This window comes from Nanorana parkeri, unplaced genomic scaffold, assembly GCF_000935625.1.
Source record: "Nanorana parkeri isolate BGI_ZX_2015 unplaced genomic scaffold, ASM93562v1 scaffold18, whole genome shotgun sequence".
Classification (NCBI taxonomy): domain Eukaryota; kingdom Metazoa; phylum Chordata; class Amphibia; order Anura; family Dicroglossidae; genus Nanorana; species Nanorana parkeri.
Window position 1 is genome coordinate 3,122,787 of NW_017306286.1, and position 17,879 is coordinate 3,140,665.

Sequence of the window (17,879 nt, forward strand, 5' to 3'; positions counted from 1 at the left end):
CCCCGACGCAATAAAAAAGTATATTGCGGTGTTTTTTTTGTTGGGGGGGGGGGGGGCGGTTTCATTTTTCGGCCTACGCTGAAATTACATTATTTACTTTAAATGGCCACATAGCTATATTAGGTATATGCCGTTTACCAAATATTAGCATGAAGCCATGTAAGGTCAATGATGTCACTGTATCCTGCCCCTTTGCTTACATCAAGCTGCAAGTGGGGAATTCCCTGCCCGCAGCTGATTGGATGGCATGGAAGGGGTATTCAGGGGGTGCTCCTTCTGGGTTTGAAGGAGCTCAGGTTCGGGCTGGATTTGATCCAAACCTGAGCTCATCCCTAATTGTGACAAAACATGGGCTCATCATGACCTGAAAAGTAGGCCTTTCAACATTTTAAGGGGTCAAAAAAGAAACCTGTACTGAGAGAAATATCAAGGCTGCCATTACTGATCTCCTTTTGAAAATACTACTTGCCTGGCCGTTATTCAGATACAATGGCCTCAACACTTTCATAATCACTGACCTAGAGCAAGCTAAGCTTTAAGCTCAGAGTTTGTTTTCTGAGTTTTCCAAAAATACATTCTCCGCATTCAAAAAAAAGTCTGATAAGTAAATGATTTTCTCTCTAGGCTCCTGACCTGTGCTAGGTGCAGCTTCTGTAAGGGACACAATCGCTGGCTCTAAAAGCACTGAAGCCTAACTGGCTGGCTGCTCTGATTGTTCAGATGAGATGTTCCAGGTCTTGGCATTCAGAGGGCTGATGCATGCAAAGTCCAAATCTCCTAACCAACAGACCAAACAATGCCGGGCCAGCTGAATGTGAAAGCTAATGAAATAATTATTCGACTCTATGCTTCTTAAAACAATGCAGGCTGTGCATCAGCAGAGCTGGGTTTTCATCAGAGCTGTAATCCAGTATTATCGCTTTGCATCACGCTGGAACTGTTTTGTAAATAGTCCTGGCACTGTTCTCCTGTCTACGTCCCTTATAAATGTGACCCGGAGCAGTAGGCCCATTACTGGAACAAGCGGGTACTGGCATACGGGTAAGATCTGCTTACTTTTGGATTTGACTCTTTTGGCTCTGGTTTGAGCCTGACTGAGGAAAGCGATACACAAGTTAATACTTAAGAAGAAAAAGTCACACGAGACCCCTGCACAGATTTATTCCTTAGTATTCCAGATTTATTCCTTAGAATTCCAATCCATCGTGAACATAATAGAGCCCTTGATGGGTATAATAACAAAACTGGTAACAATTTATTCATTTGCCAAATGATATTTCATTAACTGTCTATTAGCTATTGTTTAATATACACTGTATTAGATAAAATCACTTATTTTCGTATATATATACTAGCAGCTCCTGGGCCATCGATGATATTAGCAATGGTACTTAATTAGCTATGGCCAAAGTCACCTCTTAATTACTAACATTAGTGCTGGTTGATACTTGTAAAGTTTGTGTATTTTGTGTGAATTTTGTCGTTTTGGGTTTAAAGTATATGTAAAGGCAAAAACTGTTTTTTTTTTTAAAGATTTGGAAGAGGAAGGGTTAGATCCTGTGTGATTTGGAAGATGAAGGGTTAGATCTTGTGTGAAGTGTTTAATTGATGCATGTGTCCTCATTGAGGATATTCACTCTGTTACTTGTACTGGTGACCTTTGACAGCAAGACAAAGGGTGATAATGAATCTTCCAATGGGGATACCTGTACCTGTGATAAAGAACACCTGTGCCAGAGGAAGTTCCCTCACTTAGAGGAAGATTTCCTCTAGCTTCCTGTTGCCTGGGACAAGACGTGAAGAAAAGCTTCCCAATGGTACACAGCCAGCAGAAAAATTATTTGATGGGGGTTTTAACCCTTCCCTAATCTAAAACTAAAGAAAATTGTGGCTATATATACATTTATATTTGATCTGGACAATACAGCATGCTAACATAATATGACTATGAAATCATTTAACTTTATCATCAAAAAATAATAGACTTTTAAGAAGCGTTTTGGTTGTCACGTATGGTAATGTCCATAGTTATTGTTTTAGCTGTAAATGGAATGACAAGCCTTGAAGGGCAGTGTGACCTTGTGCTGAAAACAATATTAATCTTTATAAAACATTGTATACAAGGCATATGACATCTAACAATTTGTCACAGTATTAAAAAGAGACAACTGAAAGCAACAAATAAAAACTATCAAGGGCGAATTTTACTTGTCCTGTGTGCCCAGTCATTCGTTGACTTAGCTGTCCCGTGCTTTAAAAAGTACATGTATGAAACATGCAAAACTATTGTAATGAGATTAATTTCAGAAGGGATCCCTGTGGGCATGAATTGCTTAAAAGTGAGCTCGAATTGTGGCTGTCAGCGACTAGTCAATGTTAGGGCAGAACGGAGAGTGGCAAGACTGGTACAAGACAACAGAAGGGCAACAGTGCAGTGTCAGATTCCTCGCATCAACTTTCAACATATCGTGGAGTCACGAGGCGGGCCAACGAAGTCATCTCGTGGAGTCATCTCGTGGCCCAACAAAGTACTGATGGGGTGGTCATAATAATCTGGCCACTCAGTGTATAATGAGAAATATGGGCCCATTTAAAGGGAAAGTTTTTCTAGTGAGTTCATATTCTGAGTTATTATTGCAGTGTTTGCATAAAAGGGATTTTTGATGTGGCTTTCATGTGTTTAAATGCTCGCTCTTCCATACTTTTTATTGTGTTATATAAAGAGATTTGTAGATAAACAATTAGAAGATACTTGGTATTTGCCTCATTCACTCTCCTTGTTAAAGGGTTATTAAAACCTCCGGTGTTTTTGCATATATCTATGGCTAGCAAGCAGTAGATATATGCAAAACGTGTTAAAAAAAAAAACCATATTAAAAGCGGTTTAAACTTACCTGTGTCTTTGCCACGCGTTCCAGTCCGAAAATGTGAAAATTCTCGGGCGCCCACAAAGCATCTTTGGGCGGGCGCATGCGCAGTTCGGATTTTCGGCCGGGAGACGAGCAGAGACGCAAGGTAAGTCTATGGACATGTGCACCCGCATGCAGACACCGTGTGACAGGAAGTGCCAGCAAGGACAGAGGAGTCAGCGCTGGATCAGAGACCCGCCACAGCACTGGAGGGACAGATGAAAAGGACAGGAAGAAGATCGGATTAAGAGACATCATTTAAGTTAAGTGCTGACATTAACATTGGGGGGAGGGAAACATTTTTTTTTAACTTTAATGTCACTTTAAAGCAGTATTAAACTCACAAACGCCCAGACCACACGAATATACATTGCCCAGAAAAGTATTTCTTTACATACTTACAGTCATCATATTTCCAAACATCTTCAACTCTCTCAGCTCAGCTTCCATGAACTTCCTGTCCAGTAGGAGATCACAGGGGACAGAGCAGTCTGCAGGAGCTGTACATCTAGTAGTTTGGCGAAGGGAGGGGAGAGGAAAGAGAAGGGAGGAGGAGGGAGCTGGAGGAGTGGATTGCCTTGCTGTGTCTGTGTGTTTGTGGAAACACACACAGCTTAATAGAACACACAAGGGTGGAGCCATTGGACCCTGCAAGGGAAAGGAGCAAACCCAAAACAGGATATCAGGACCAGTGCTTAGGAGACCAGCTGATTGTGCAGGAAAGTAAAACATTTAAACATCAAGGCGCAGCATTCATTGTAAGTGATTTCATCAGCATTTTAAATAGCTTAAAACTTGTTTGACTTTAATTTCACTTTTAAGTGACTTTGTCACTGGGTTAGGAAAATGTAACAAAGCACCACTTACAAAAGAAGAGGGTTTATACCTACTTTTGCTTCCACCCGTTCTTCCAGTCTTTGCTCGCCTACAGTGCAACAGCCTCTTCACTGAACACTTCCGAGGATGTTAGACCTGCACGCCCGCCCTTGCCCAACACTACTGGAAGTGTCAAATTTGAAGATTCTTCAAGTGGCCACAGCTCTTAAACAGGAGAAGACTTAGGAATGGGTGGTGGGACAGGGAGGTATAAACCCTCTGCTCTTGCAAATCCTGCTTTAATATGTGTTTTTTGAATCAAACGAATGGGGTCAGTGACATGTTAACCATGCAGGTATAGCATTATTGTTTTAGTACACACATATTTATGTTTCTAGCAACATGGTGGCTGCTTTGGGACTATATTTAGGGGCCCATTCATAAACACTTCATTAATGAGTAAATCATATGAAAAATGACTAAGCAAGGGAGCCTTTATGGTGCAGTGTGTTTTCCAGAAATGTCTATACTAGTGCATCCAAATAAAATTTGGCCAGACAAAGCTTACATCGGTTAAATAATATCTTTTTTCCCCCCCAGGAACCAAATAGTCAGTGTAACAATGGCATCTGACCATCAATCTCCTGCCACTAAGCAACAGCAACCTAGCTCAAAGGTAGGTAAAACATACTTAGAATATTTTAACTGGGGCAAACAGAAATGGATGTCTCTGTATTACATTGGATGATATGAGAAATGCCATTTTGCTTGTGTAATATGAGGGAAACCATTGTGCTTGTTTATTTAAGCAATAGAATATTCAGTCCCACGGTTTCATCTAACATGTATAATAACATTCTAACATAATAACATTCTACTTAGGCTGGTCATACACTGATCGAGACTGAATGAGAAAAAAGGCTTAATTCCACAATATACTCTGATTGGCTGCAATCGTTGTTCAGCCAAGTACTTTCAGAGTGCCTCCTTCAGCTAAAAATAGACTTTTGTTGAACGTGGGGGCTGACCTGAAAAGGCCACACGCTGGTTGAATTTTGGCCAAGTCCGGCCAGCTTTATACTGAAGGTGGTAATCTCCCCTGAATTTTAACCCGTCATGCAGGGGGCCAAATAAAATGTCTATTGGACTACCTAAGTAGTACTTTATCACCATGAGTTGTAAAAGAGACCTTTATGCTAATGTTATTAGTAAGGTAGAAGCATAACAGAAGAAGGAAGGCAGTAGAAATAATAACCAAAGAAGAATGTTTTGTTGAAAATGAAGTATTTCTAGATCTGAAGGTGTGCTTTGCATAAGATCATTATTTTTGGCCCAAAGCTGGATCTGTGAGGTACTACTCACTGATTCAAATATGAAGTCCATTCTAACCATGGCCACGAAATGGTAAGCTAAAACACAATCTAAATTCATACGCAAAAACAAAAATCAAAGCCAGATAAAATCCGAAAGACTAGTCAAACTAACCAGGTCAGTCATTTAGAAGTCCAAGACAATAAAGGGCATATTCATAAAGCAGTGACTCTGACATTCACCACACATTCACTGCAGGTAAATCTTCCAGGTTAATGTGTTTGAATATTTGGTGAAGGTCACAGTCACTGCTTTGTAAGTATGCACTTGAGGGAAAACAAGAGCACACCATTACCAACAACACATGCACATCCAGGGGAAGAGTAGGGAGGGGGTTAAGCCATTGGGGAGATTTCAGTCAACTTTCTGTCTTGGAGGTGCAACAGGAAATTACAGAAAATGTTGACAAAATGAGTGAAATACCTATCTTAGGCAGTTGTCACTGGAAAATTTGTCCCCATTGGATAATTTCTAACTCCCCAATTACATTTCTAGGGGTTCATCTTTCATGGAATAGTATAGTCAATATATACTTGTTCTGTTTCTGTAAGTGTTTTTAACGTGATACTGTTTCATAATCTGCCTGTGCCAACAAGTGAAGTGTGGGGAATCCTACTCTACTGACTGGATTTACTTGCTGTAACTCTACTGGTGGATTTACTTACTCTTACTCTAATGGATGAATTTACTTAATTTACTGGGTATATTTTCTCCTTCCTACTCTACTGGGTGGATTTACTTACTCTTGTTCTAATAGAAGGGTTTACTTACTTTACTGGATGGATTTACTTACTCTTACTCTAATGGATGAATTTACTTAATTTACTGGGTATATTTTCTCCTTCCTACTCTACTGGGTGGATTTACTTACTCTTGTTCTAATAGGAGGGTTTACTTACTCTACTGGATGGATTTACTTACTCTTACTCTACTGGGTAGATTTAATTACTCTTTCTTTAATGGGTGAATTTACTTACTTTGCCAGGTGGATTTACTTCCAAAAGAAGGACAGTCTCTCTGAATGTGGCCCACTTGGAGCCATGTATTAGATTTCTTACGTTCAGCCCACAGGTTGATATTTGAAAAAGCTATGCCTGTATGACTAGTTACAGTAGAAAGGAATAAAAACATGCTGCATAGGCCACTTGTTCGATCTTCACATTTAGTTCAGGAAAATGCAGTGCAGTACTAAAAAAGCAATAGGTGCAGCAGTGTTATTTGCTGACATACAACTCAGCATGTGCTGTAATGCCACAGCAGCCAGTAGTCAGTGTTTTCCCTGCCTAGTTGCTTACTCAGACCTTATCAGTACTGATCAGCATGTGAACTGGAACAGAAGAACGAGAGATATCCATGCTCATCCCCTGTGGATTTGTGTCATGTGACCTGTGACACAGGGAACAGCTCCTGTCTCTCTGAGGTGGGACATGTGCTAATGTAGTGTAGCGCCCTCTAAAATTTCGCTATTCAATTTAGAGATACCTGGACTGTAACCAGTCTAGATACTGATTATACAGAGCTCTGCATTCTATAGGTGTCCCTGAGTCTGCTGGATTGATTGCTCCTCCTGTTGCTGAGGAAAAGGGAGCCTTGGTATACAGTGAGGGAGGATCCACCCTCAGGTTATGACTATGCACCTGGCCCTAGCCAATCCCTGAGTAGGATGACTCAGAGGCATGGTTGAGGGCAGGTGATAAAAGGTCTGGGGACATTGTGGAGAGCTCTCTTTCCCCTAGGGGCCTCGCCCTAGGAGGACTGTGTGTGATGCAGAGCAAGCAGCCTGGGCCTCAGCACATGGCAGGTGCTGAGGGGCCTGGAGGCCTAAGGATACACTGATACTTCACTGGGCCCATACACGTGGCAGGTGTTGGGTGCCTTGTTCTAAGAAGATACTCTCATTTAACTGGAGTGCTCCTTGGCAGTTGCAGATGCTGAGGGCACAGAAGTTCCAGATCCTAAAGAGGAAAATACCTGATGGAAGCTGGGTCGGGGAGGAGTCCGCTTGTTGAGGGGTACCGCAGAGGAGCTGGTGCGAGCAACCGTCTGGGACCCACAAGGGAGATCCCACACCCTATTCCAGGTATCTGTTCACCAGGGGCTGACTGACAACTTTTGGCCCAGGGAGCAAGTAACACCCAGAGGCCCACTGAGCCCCCCTCCTGCTTTCCCTCTTCCCCTGCGTGCTCCCCACCCCCCTTGCCACGTTCGTCAGCCATGTACTGTTCTCCTTGGCCGCTGAAGTAGCGTATTAGCGCCGGCCCGACGGGGGCCGTTTTTAGAGGCAACAGAGAGGCCCAGGGGGCAATTGCCACCCTGCCCCCCGGCCCAGTCCGCCCCTGCTGTTCACAGTACTACTACTACTACTACTATTGGTCCCTGGGACCAGATCGCAGTGATTTCGGCCTTAGCGGTTGCTAGGGGAGAAAGCTGTCCTCAGAAGTATTTCCAAATGGCATCCTACAGATCCTAAACCCTCTCTCTCCTATTGATGTTGCAAATAAATACCCTAAAAAGACCCTAAGACTCGAGCCGTTCTGTCCGTGAGTGTCGGTGTGCTGTTGCCGATTAAAGGGGAATGGCAGCTGGAACCAACAGGTAGGAGAACCTATTTCAAACTCAGCGGCTCCTTCGGGGGTGAGCGCTACAGTAGTGTCAGGGTAATGTAATGTAATGTAATGTAGGGTCAGGCAAAGTTCTCTGTGTAACGCAGTACACTGCAAGGCCTGCAACATGCAGCACATTGCGCCAGAACTGCTCCAGCATACCATGTTACCTGCACTGTCAGAACACAAGAAAGTGTGGGAAATATAAGAAAAACAATTGTTTCTTTCATTTAAAGACCCTGTGACTTGCCCATCCATGGCAAAGTGACAACGTCTCTTTCAAGCTCACCCCTTCAACCTTGTTATACACATCTTTTCATGATGCTCCCCCTGCCTCTCCCTCTTCCATAACAGCTGCCCTATAATACCTGGAGAGGGTAATGTCACAACTCCCTGTAAATGGAAGGAGCAGCGGGAGAATCACTGTATAAGTGAGTATAAAAGGGTCATGGGGTTAAGCTTTAAATAGACCGTGTCATATTGTCCTGAATGGACGGTTTGATAGGGGTCTTTTAATGGCTTAGTTTATTTCATTGACCATTTCTTACTTTTTCTGCACTGTCCATTTCCTTTTCTCATCCTTTATATACATTCTTCTCTAATCTTGCTGCGTTAAACACAAATGTGGAGACAGTCATTTTAAAGGACATTTAAACTAAAACACAAAAATTTAATATATTACAGATTCTCATTTCTTAGATGTGGTGGCTGCATTCGCTTTCTTTTTTAAGGCCTGCTTCTCCCTTTATTTTTACCTGATGATCCTGCCAGTAACACATTTTCTAGGTTGACAACACTTTCTCACCATACTGTATGTTTGTAAGAGCAGCTTTATCATCCTAGCACAGGACTGCAGAACACCACCCACTCTCCTATGCTCTATTACATAGGAAGGAGGGTTGTGCAATTGACAAAAGATATCTTGGAAAGCTGATAACTTTGTGAGAGTTCAGTAAAAAGGACATTTTATGGACACTAGATTTCTATCAGGTTCTACTACTATTTTTCTGTACTTGCTGAAAGTGCACTTAACCTGAAAAAAGAACACTAATGCATCCACAACATCTAAGAGTTAGTAAGCTGCAAAACATTACATTTTTGTTTCTGAGTTTAGATATACTTTAAGGCAAGGGTTCTCAACCTGTGTAACCTCAGGATAAGGAGTAACCTCAGGAGTGATAACCCACATTTGTCCTTGGTCATTAAGTCCCGACCCAAGTGGCACTTCAATGGAAGTGGGTGAGAGGTGCGTTTTTGGGGTGATATTCAAATGGCAACGCAACGCACCTCCAGCACCAGAACGCATAGTAGGTGTGATTGCGTAGTACAGTGCGTTAATGGCACAGGACTGTTCGATTAATGCACTGTACTAGTGTGAACAGGCCCTCAAAAATAGACAAACACAATCTCACACACATATACACACTCCAAAAAACACATTTTAATTTTCTTTTCTTTTTTTTAAGATCAACCCAGTATCCCTATATTAAGAGATCTGGAGTGGGTCCTCATCCTGGGGTTCAGTGTGGGCTGCTGTGCTGTGTCGGAGCTCTATTGATATGTGCATTACTTGTACAACTCCCTTGCGCATCTTGTAGAGGTGCAAGCAAACAGAATGTGACATCATTCCAGTGCAGGCACCTCTAAAGGACATGTGAGTGAGCTGTAAGCAATGCATGTATGGATCGAGCTCCCTCGCAGCCATAGCTCCAGCCCATCGCACCTCAAGCTGACATTAAGTCATATTTTAAATGGCTGCTTGGCGCGATAACTGACAGTGCCGCACTAGGGGAGTACCTAACCTAGAAAAGTGAAAGGCACGCGGCGACCCACTGAACACAGGGTTGGGACCCACTTTTTGGGTCACGACCCACCAGTTGAGAACCAAGGCCTTAAGGGGCATTGATCTCTAGCTTTCTCATGTAACATATCTTAGTCTCTGGCATTCCCATGTAGATTATCCCCAGTCTCCGAGCATTCCTGAAGTATGCCTGCGGTCTTTGAGTATGTTCCACAGCATGTGCCTTGTCTCGGACCATCTCCTGTAGTACGACAGTCTTGTGTAATATTACATATGCTGAATATCATGTGCAGCCCTTTGGCACATATTTTGTAGCCTTATGCTAAAAATGATGTGCTGCCCTTGTTGCACCCTATATTTTGTCTGCTCCAATTTTGATAAATTCCCCCTATTGCATATACTAATGGTGTTGAGAATGTAGTTTATTAATAATTAGATATACTTTTCCTATTAAATCCAGTTTTTGTATCTATTATTTGTATGTCACCTGTTATTTGAGCACCTATAAATAGTAAAATGTATTCAATGCTGAACTTTTAAGTTTTTGTTTAAAAACTTTGTTAGCAAGGTTTGTGCTTTTGTTAAAAAAACATATACATATTGTTTTTTCACCAATGTATGTACTTGCTGTGGTTCAAGTTCACAATTTCACTAATTCTAATGTTGTATGACGATAACAGCTTAATGATAATTTAAAAAGTGTTGAGACGTATGGTTAATACAAGACACAGGAAGATAGACATGCAATGAAAATAAAAAAGATAACAGTCTATATGACATAAAACAAAATGGAAAAGGTGCCAACTTTACTAGTCATGCTTTAGACAGTTCAGTAGCAGTGTTGGAACAAGTAAGAAAGCTCATGACCTTGGCTTCATTCAATTAGATAATATAAATGAATGAATTTACAAGATAACAATAATAATCCCTTTCTGGCTTCAAGAGTGTTACTAACAATTATTTGAATCCATATGCATACAGTGTGACCTTATGTGTTCTCCTGGAATAGACTGACAAACATGAAATTAGTCTATGTGGAAATAATGCACATTAATCCCATTAATGCATTTATATTTATGTTTGATACAGCAAGCCTGGCAACCGTAAAGAGTCAATCTGATAACATTAAAGAGGCATGAATGTCTTCTGTCATTCCTCTTGATAGCTTTGTAGATACCTTTCTTCCAGGAGACATTCATTAATTTTTGCAGTTAAATACAAGGCTTAGTCTTATCATGTGTGTTTCTGTGTGGGGGTGGTTTTCCAACCTACTTATTTAATGAATGGCAGTCCTCATTCTAATTAGTTTAGAAGGACAAAAGTATGGTCAGTGTAGCTCCCGGAACTGCCATGAGACCCACGAGCGCAACAATCCTTCTCTATCTGGCTACGTGATATTAAATAATAGTGGACCTGTAAAATATTTATGTGCTATAGCACCTGTGCCAGCAGTTAGAATGTGGCAGTGTTATCTATGAAGTAGACAGCCCAGAGTGGTGGGATTGTAGTAATGTGAAGGATAGGGATCCCATAATAATTAACCCTGTTGAAGGGTCCGATTTTCAGCAGATATACAATGTGCCGCCCCAACAGGGGCATAGAATATGAGATGCATAGCCTCAGTTAATATTAGCATTGTTATATAGGTTAGAATTTATATAGTGTGATTTGCCTAACTATTTTCTCATAGCTAAATTCATTTGTTATCCTATGCTGCCATCTAGTGGCCTTTTGTTGTAACAAACATGCTTTCTGTAATTATTCCTCATGTGACGAGGTATTTCCCCCTAGTGTATGTAGCCCCACCCTTCTTCCTGTGTGCAGTACTTCCTGTGTCATGGAAAAGCCAGCAGCCACATGTAACAAGGACACACATATAATCTGCACAGTACGGAGGAAAGGCATCATTTTCTGACCGCACAATACTATAACCGTTCAACTGCTGTTCCTATCATCTGCTGTAACCTGATGTAGAAGAATAAACACCTTTTTTGAATGAATCGGTATTGACGAGTTCAGCTATCTGACGAGGATTGTCCGCAGTGAGTATATCTGCTTATACAGGCCAGGCATAGAGGTCTCAGCAAGGGATATATTTCGCTATCACAACGATCGGAGTCAGAATATACAACCATTGGCACCCAAAGGAGCTCTCCTGTGTTATCCACAGCCTAAAATAATGTGACTGTATACATTTTATATGAAATGGCTGGTTTTCTGATGATGATGGGATAAAAATGTGTGGTTAATGATTATACAGGCAAAATTCACCACTTTGCCTCTGCCTCCTATGGGCACAAGCTTGCGGTATATAATGGTAGATGTCGTCTTGTCCTACAGTGAAGTCCAAAAACTAGGTTAACCCATGCCTACCCTATCTGTAAATATTTGGTATTTAAATGTATGCATATCAACCTTTTGGCTGTAAATACCACCATGTACACCTAATACACCATATACAGGTGAAACTCGAATAATTAGAATATCTTGCAAAGTTCATTTATTTCACTAATGCAACTTAAAAGGTGAAACTAATATATGAGATAGACTCATTACATGCAAAGCAAGATAGTTCAAGCCGGTGGCCAAGCCAATATAATTCCCCTCCTCCCTACAGCCGGTTGCCGGCTGACTGTTCATTCCGTAACCTCTCAATCCCTAGTGTCTCCCCCCATTGTCCCTGCCCCCCATCTCTCACATTATTATGGCCCCACTTAAGTTGGTTTCGTATAATGTTAGAGGCCTTAATATACCTGAAAAGCGGAGGATGATCCTCTCTGAGCTACACCGTCAACAGACTCAAATAGGGTTCCTCCAGGAGACTCATTTCTCAGCGGCTAAACCCCCTATGCTCCGAGACCGTTACTACCCCACGGTGTATCATAGTTACTCCCCAGATAAGAAATCCCGTGGGGTTAGCATCCTCTTGTCTCAGTCAGTCCCATGGTCCCAGCTCGACATGTTCGCCGCTGAGGAAGGCAGACTGCTTATGATTAAGGGGAAGATAGTTCAAGCCGTGATTTGTCATAATTGTGATGATTATGGCTTACAGCTCATGAAAACCCCAAGAACCCCAAATCCACAACCTCAAAAAAGTAGATTATTACATGCAATCAATAAAACAAGGATTGTACATAGAACAATATCGGACCTCTGAAAAGTACAAGCATGCATATGTACTCAGTACTTGGTTTGGGCCCCTTTTGCAGCACTTACTGCAATTACTTTTGCACGATATTCTAATTATTCGAGTTTCACCTGTACATATAAAAAGCTCTTGTACATTTAGGAATATACAGACAATGTATTCAGTTCTCACTTTATGGAAGACTGAAGACCAAATTCAGATCTGGACTGAGATTGAAAGTGTAACTTTACACAATAAATGCCCCAGGCCCTCCTTATCAGTACTAGCATTAAACATATATACCCCCCTCAATCTGAGCCTCGTGCATATTATGGCATTGCATTTGGATGTGCTGAGTGCAGCAATTAATTTCTATGAAAGCATTAAGCACATGTAAAAAAAAGTTAGGCATATGGACATCAGAGAACACAATCGAGAGAAACCCGTACCAAGGCCTTGTAAATACTGATCAGTTCTGGCCAGAATGTGAAGTGTATTTGCATGGGATGTTGCATTTTTAGTGATGATGTGGGTGTATTGGGTAACTAAGCTTACACTTTAAATAGGGAAACAGCATTAATACATTTTTTTATGTGAACATATTCTAAGAACATTAAAAATCTTCTGACTTTCAGATTGTCCTGTTTGAGCAAGAAAACTTCCAAGGCCGCTGCCATGAACTCAGTGGACCCTGTACCAGTCTAAAAGAGGCTGGTATGGAGAAAGTTGGCTCTATCCTCGTACACTCTGGACCGTATGTATCAGAGCATTTTTTTGTAGTTTATAATATAATTTTATACACATAGGGCTACCAATTTCATTATGAACCATGATTACCATTGAGGCTTATGTGAAACTACATCTAAGATAATATTGCACGGGGAATGTAATGTGACTAGCAACTATTTTTACAAATGAATGTAGATATTATATTTGATGTTATCAATGCATTATTAATCAGATCACTCATGTAAAATAGCTTAGAAAAGGAGACTCTGGTAATAGGAAATAAGAAGCATGCATAGATCAGTAACTCACAGTAAAGAATTATTAATTTGTTATTGTTCTATTTGCTTTAGGTCCTGTGTTGACAGGCTTTTGTTCACGTCAATTGGGTTTTGCATTTACATACATGTACAGAAATTCAAAACCCACTTGAAGCAGGTCAAATTCAGGTCATAAGGAGATTCACTACAGGTCAAATACACCTATCAATTAATACTGAATGATCTCAGAAGTGTTTTAAACTGATGTAAAACTGATGCCATTGACACAAGCACAAAGCCTGTCAACAAAGGCCCTTATAGTGATGAACTGTGATATTTGATACCTTTTTAGAGGAAGAGCCAGCTGTGCCCGGACCCTCCCCCGTTCGTTCCTCCACTCAGCACTGGAGGATCGGAGAGGGGATTTGGGATTTCCTTGCGGGGGGAGCGGTGACTAACAGTCACTGCTCACTGCAGTGAGACAATTGGAAAGTGAGTGGATCGGCTGCATGTTTCTGCTCACTTCCCAATCAATAGAGCCGACCTGTGACAGCTTGTTTGTCACAGGTTGGTTCTAACTAAGAGGATGAGGGGAAATCACTCACCTCATAGATCTCCTTTAAGCACAAGTTGCTAGATACTGGGCAGAAAGCTAGTTTAAGCTAGTAATTAAACATGATCCCAATTATACTATATTTGTTACCAAATGCAGCATTGCTGCCTTGAGAATGTCAGTACACATATTGTTATTACTCTAAACCATGCATGTGGTACCTGATTTACTGCATTACACATACAGTATACGTTAAAATAGATATGAAGCTGAGACTCAGTGGGCCTCATTTACTAAAACAAAACATACATAAGCAGGGAGAAACCACTATGAGGATAGTTGGTGCGCTTCTCTGTCAGAGCCAGCTGTACCCGCCCCTCCCCCGTCACGGCAGAGAAGCGTGACAGTATTGAGAGGTGAGCGAACGCCGGTTTGTGTTCTCTCACCTCCCGATCTAGTGAGCCGACCTGTGACTGTCTCATTGTCACAGGTCGGCTAGAACTATGAGGTGAGTCCTTTAAGCACTGCTTGTGCAGGAAGCGAGATCCGATTGCGTTTTTTTGTCTGGATTGTGGGTGAACTCATTTCTGTGTAGGTGCTTATTCTTTAGTAGAACAGGCCCATCATAAAACAATTTGGTGAAAGGAGTAGAGAAACAAACTCATATGATCAAAGTGAACACAGCTTCACCTTATTTGCTGAGTGAATCATCTGCTCATATACGAACACAAATCCGCTTTGGCAAAACCCCATTCCCTTTTCTCCCTGAAAGTGCAGTTTGCAGGGTAGCATCTAATCTTGTGCCCAGTGTCAGCTACAGTTTTGTTTGAAGGGTTAGTTCAGCTCTATAGAAAAAAACCCCATAACCCTGAACTATGCAGATTTTACAAATAAGCTTGTATGCTGTTTTAATATTGTAGCGCTACCCCCGCAGGAGCCGCTGATTATACCAGGTCTTTCTTTCCCCCTGCACCAATGTACCGCCCAAATGTGGATCCATAGCACACCAACACACCTTTGAATAGTTTTATAGCAGATTTAATGACAAAACCAGATTGGAATAGATATATGGCAATAATAATAATAATACTAACAGTCACAAAAAGCATGTGTAGTAACAGGCTAAGGCACTCTGCAACTCAGCAACTGCAGGAGGCTAATTGTCTGAAACCATTTCCCTTGATTGGGGTGTATGTACCTTTAAGATCTCCCCTTAACAATGTCCGGCCCTCCCTAGACTATTGGCCAGTAGTAGAGTCCTAGGCTAGCCAACGTTGGGGCGCTTACTGTAATGCAGATATGAACAACAGGTTGTCACTGTGGCCAAAGGCCTCTCACCACTCCTAAGGTCAGTTTGAAGAGTTTGAAGAGATGCTAGCAGAAATCCGGCATCCCCTTTCTCTCAGTTCGACTCTTGCGAAGAGGGTGAAGTCATCTGGGTCTCTTGTAGGAGGTTTTCACTCATCCAGGGCATTGGCAGTCATCTCGGTCATCTCCGTCTGGCGCCGCTCTCTCAGCCGGGCTGGCTGGGTCACCCCGATGACTGATTCGACTGTGCGACTAGGCCTCGAGGTCCTCACTGCAATCGCGTCACCGGGCCTTACTTCAGGCACTCGATCGGGACCTATCCGTCTCAGCAAAGTCAGGTCAGTCTCTCTGTACACTGTTGCCCAGAGCCTGTGTGTCATTGTATGTCAGCGGTGACCACACAGCTCTGTTGTATACAGTCTTAATCCACGCAGGGTTACACAGGTCTGTCCTCTTCAGATGGCTGTCCCAGACTGAGCGCGTACAGCAGCCACCGCCCCTAAGTCTCCTCCTCTCTCCTGCACAGCCTTCTGGGAGTTGCAGTTTCAGAGATAATTCTTGTAAATGTTCCAGTCTCTGCTCTGCACTCCAATCCCCATAAGTCTCCGCCTCCAGGGCACACAGAGGCAATTAACTGTTCCCAGTCAGGAACATGAATCACTGTAATAGCACCTATATACATATATATATATATATCTATAGGGGCTACAATACCTTTTGTTCATCATCATAAGAAGTGAAGCCTCCTAAAAAAATCTCTTGGGAAGCGCAATCCTTCTCTTGATCCCCTGCACATGCACAGTCTGCTCTGTCTCCTGTCACTGCAGATGAGCTCAGCAGCTGTGACTGCAGACACAGAAGACTGTGCATGTGCAGGATGTAGAGAAGGACCGCTAGGTGCGTTAGTTCTAACAGCTGATCTGTCCTAAACAGAAGACAGGCTGGACCTTTGGACACTGCAGGGATTTTCTTTGGAAGGCTTTACTCCATGTTTTAATGAACAAAGGGTTTTAAAACCAAATAACAAAACTATTTGTAAAATCGGCTTAATTCAATGTTATAGGATGGTGTTTAGGGACAGTATAGGTTATTTTTCTATAACGTTGAACTAACCCTTTAAATTAGACAAGTAGCAAAGCTTTAGCCTTGTCTTCAGTGAAGACTAGAAAAATTACTTTAATCTGGTTTTCTGGAGACATATATAATCAAGTATTTTATAGTAGGTATTAAATATTCAGAAGACTTCTTAAATTATCTAGGCCTGGCTGGCACTACTATCCAGAAAAATAATGTTGCTTCTATTCCGCAGCTGGGTAGGATACGAACAACTGAACTGCAAGGGAGAACAATTTGTCTTTGAGAAGGGAGAATACCCTCGCTGGGACTCCTGGACGAACAGCCGAAAGAGCGACAGCATCTCCTCTCTGAGACCAATCAAAGTGGTAAGAACAAGATTACACAAATTCCCTAATATATTATATGGAGTATATTCAGAAAAATACATTCTTGACAGGAAACCTGCCAGAAATACACGGGCTCCCACTTTTTACCTCTGCTACTGAAAAAGCTAGTTGTCTCTAATCCAGAACAAGTATAGGTATAATTATTCTGACTTTTCTTTGACTTTGACTTGCTGCATGCCTGTTCTGGGCCATCGATTCAGAATTATGGAAGCCAAACACAACAAGGCAACTAGTATTTTAAGATACTGGCCAGTAATTAAATGTATATATATTTTGAAGTACACATATCATGGGAGCAACATGCAGGCTGCAATTGTTAACTTCCTGCTGGCAATTCTAGTTGCATGGCTGTCTTTGGTCTCAATACTTTCTGAGCCACTGACCTAGAACAAGCATGTATCAAGTAACTTCAGAGGTTAGAACAGGGGTGGGCAACTCTGGCCCTCCAGCTGTTGTGGAACTACAAGTTCCATGAGGCAATGCAAGACTGACAGTTACAGGCATGACTCCCAGAGGCAAGACATGTTGGGTTTTGTAGTTAAAGCACAGCTGGAGGCTGGAGTTGCCCACCTCTGGTTCAGATAGATCAGTGCACATGTTACAGGTCCATAAATCAGGATGTTCAGAGACGAGCAGAAACTGGCAGATCCAGAGTGGCAACCTCCATATTTTTTGATTACAGGTTTCATTTTAAGTGGGCTGTTTTAGGATGAATAAAATGCTATAGGATCATTGCATACTTGTTTGCAAATTATAGCAGAAATCATTATGCTACTAGAGAGCAAATTTTTTTAATTCCCACAGTTTAATAATAATACACACCAACGGGTCAAATTACATGGCTTTATAAATGAAAAAAAAAGGTTTTAATCTCACCAGAAATCCAGTGAGCTTGTAAGTTCCTGTCCACTTCCTGTGCCTCTGCTGCTGTGTTTTCATCAA

General features: G+C 41.8%; 1 protein-coding gene across 1 annotated transcript in view; it reads left to right on the forward strand.

Annotated features, from left to right (window-relative positions):
- Window positions 1–796: 796 nt before the first annotated feature.
- CRYBB2 (crystallin beta B2) overlaps window positions 797–17,879 on the forward strand; it is a 33,352-nt gene continuing 16,269 nt past the window's right edge. Inside the window, exons 1-4 of the mRNA XM_018560706.1 lie at window positions 797–1,041; window positions 4,326–4,401; window positions 13,263–13,381; window positions 16,784–16,916. Coding sequence (XP_018416208.1) covers window positions 4,348–4,401; window positions 13,263–13,381; window positions 16,784–16,916 — 306 coding nt within the window. The 5' untranslated portion in view covers window positions 797–1,041; window positions 4,326–4,347. The remainder of the gene's footprint in view (window positions 1,042–4,325; window positions 4,402–13,262; window positions 13,382–16,783; window positions 16,917–17,879) is intronic.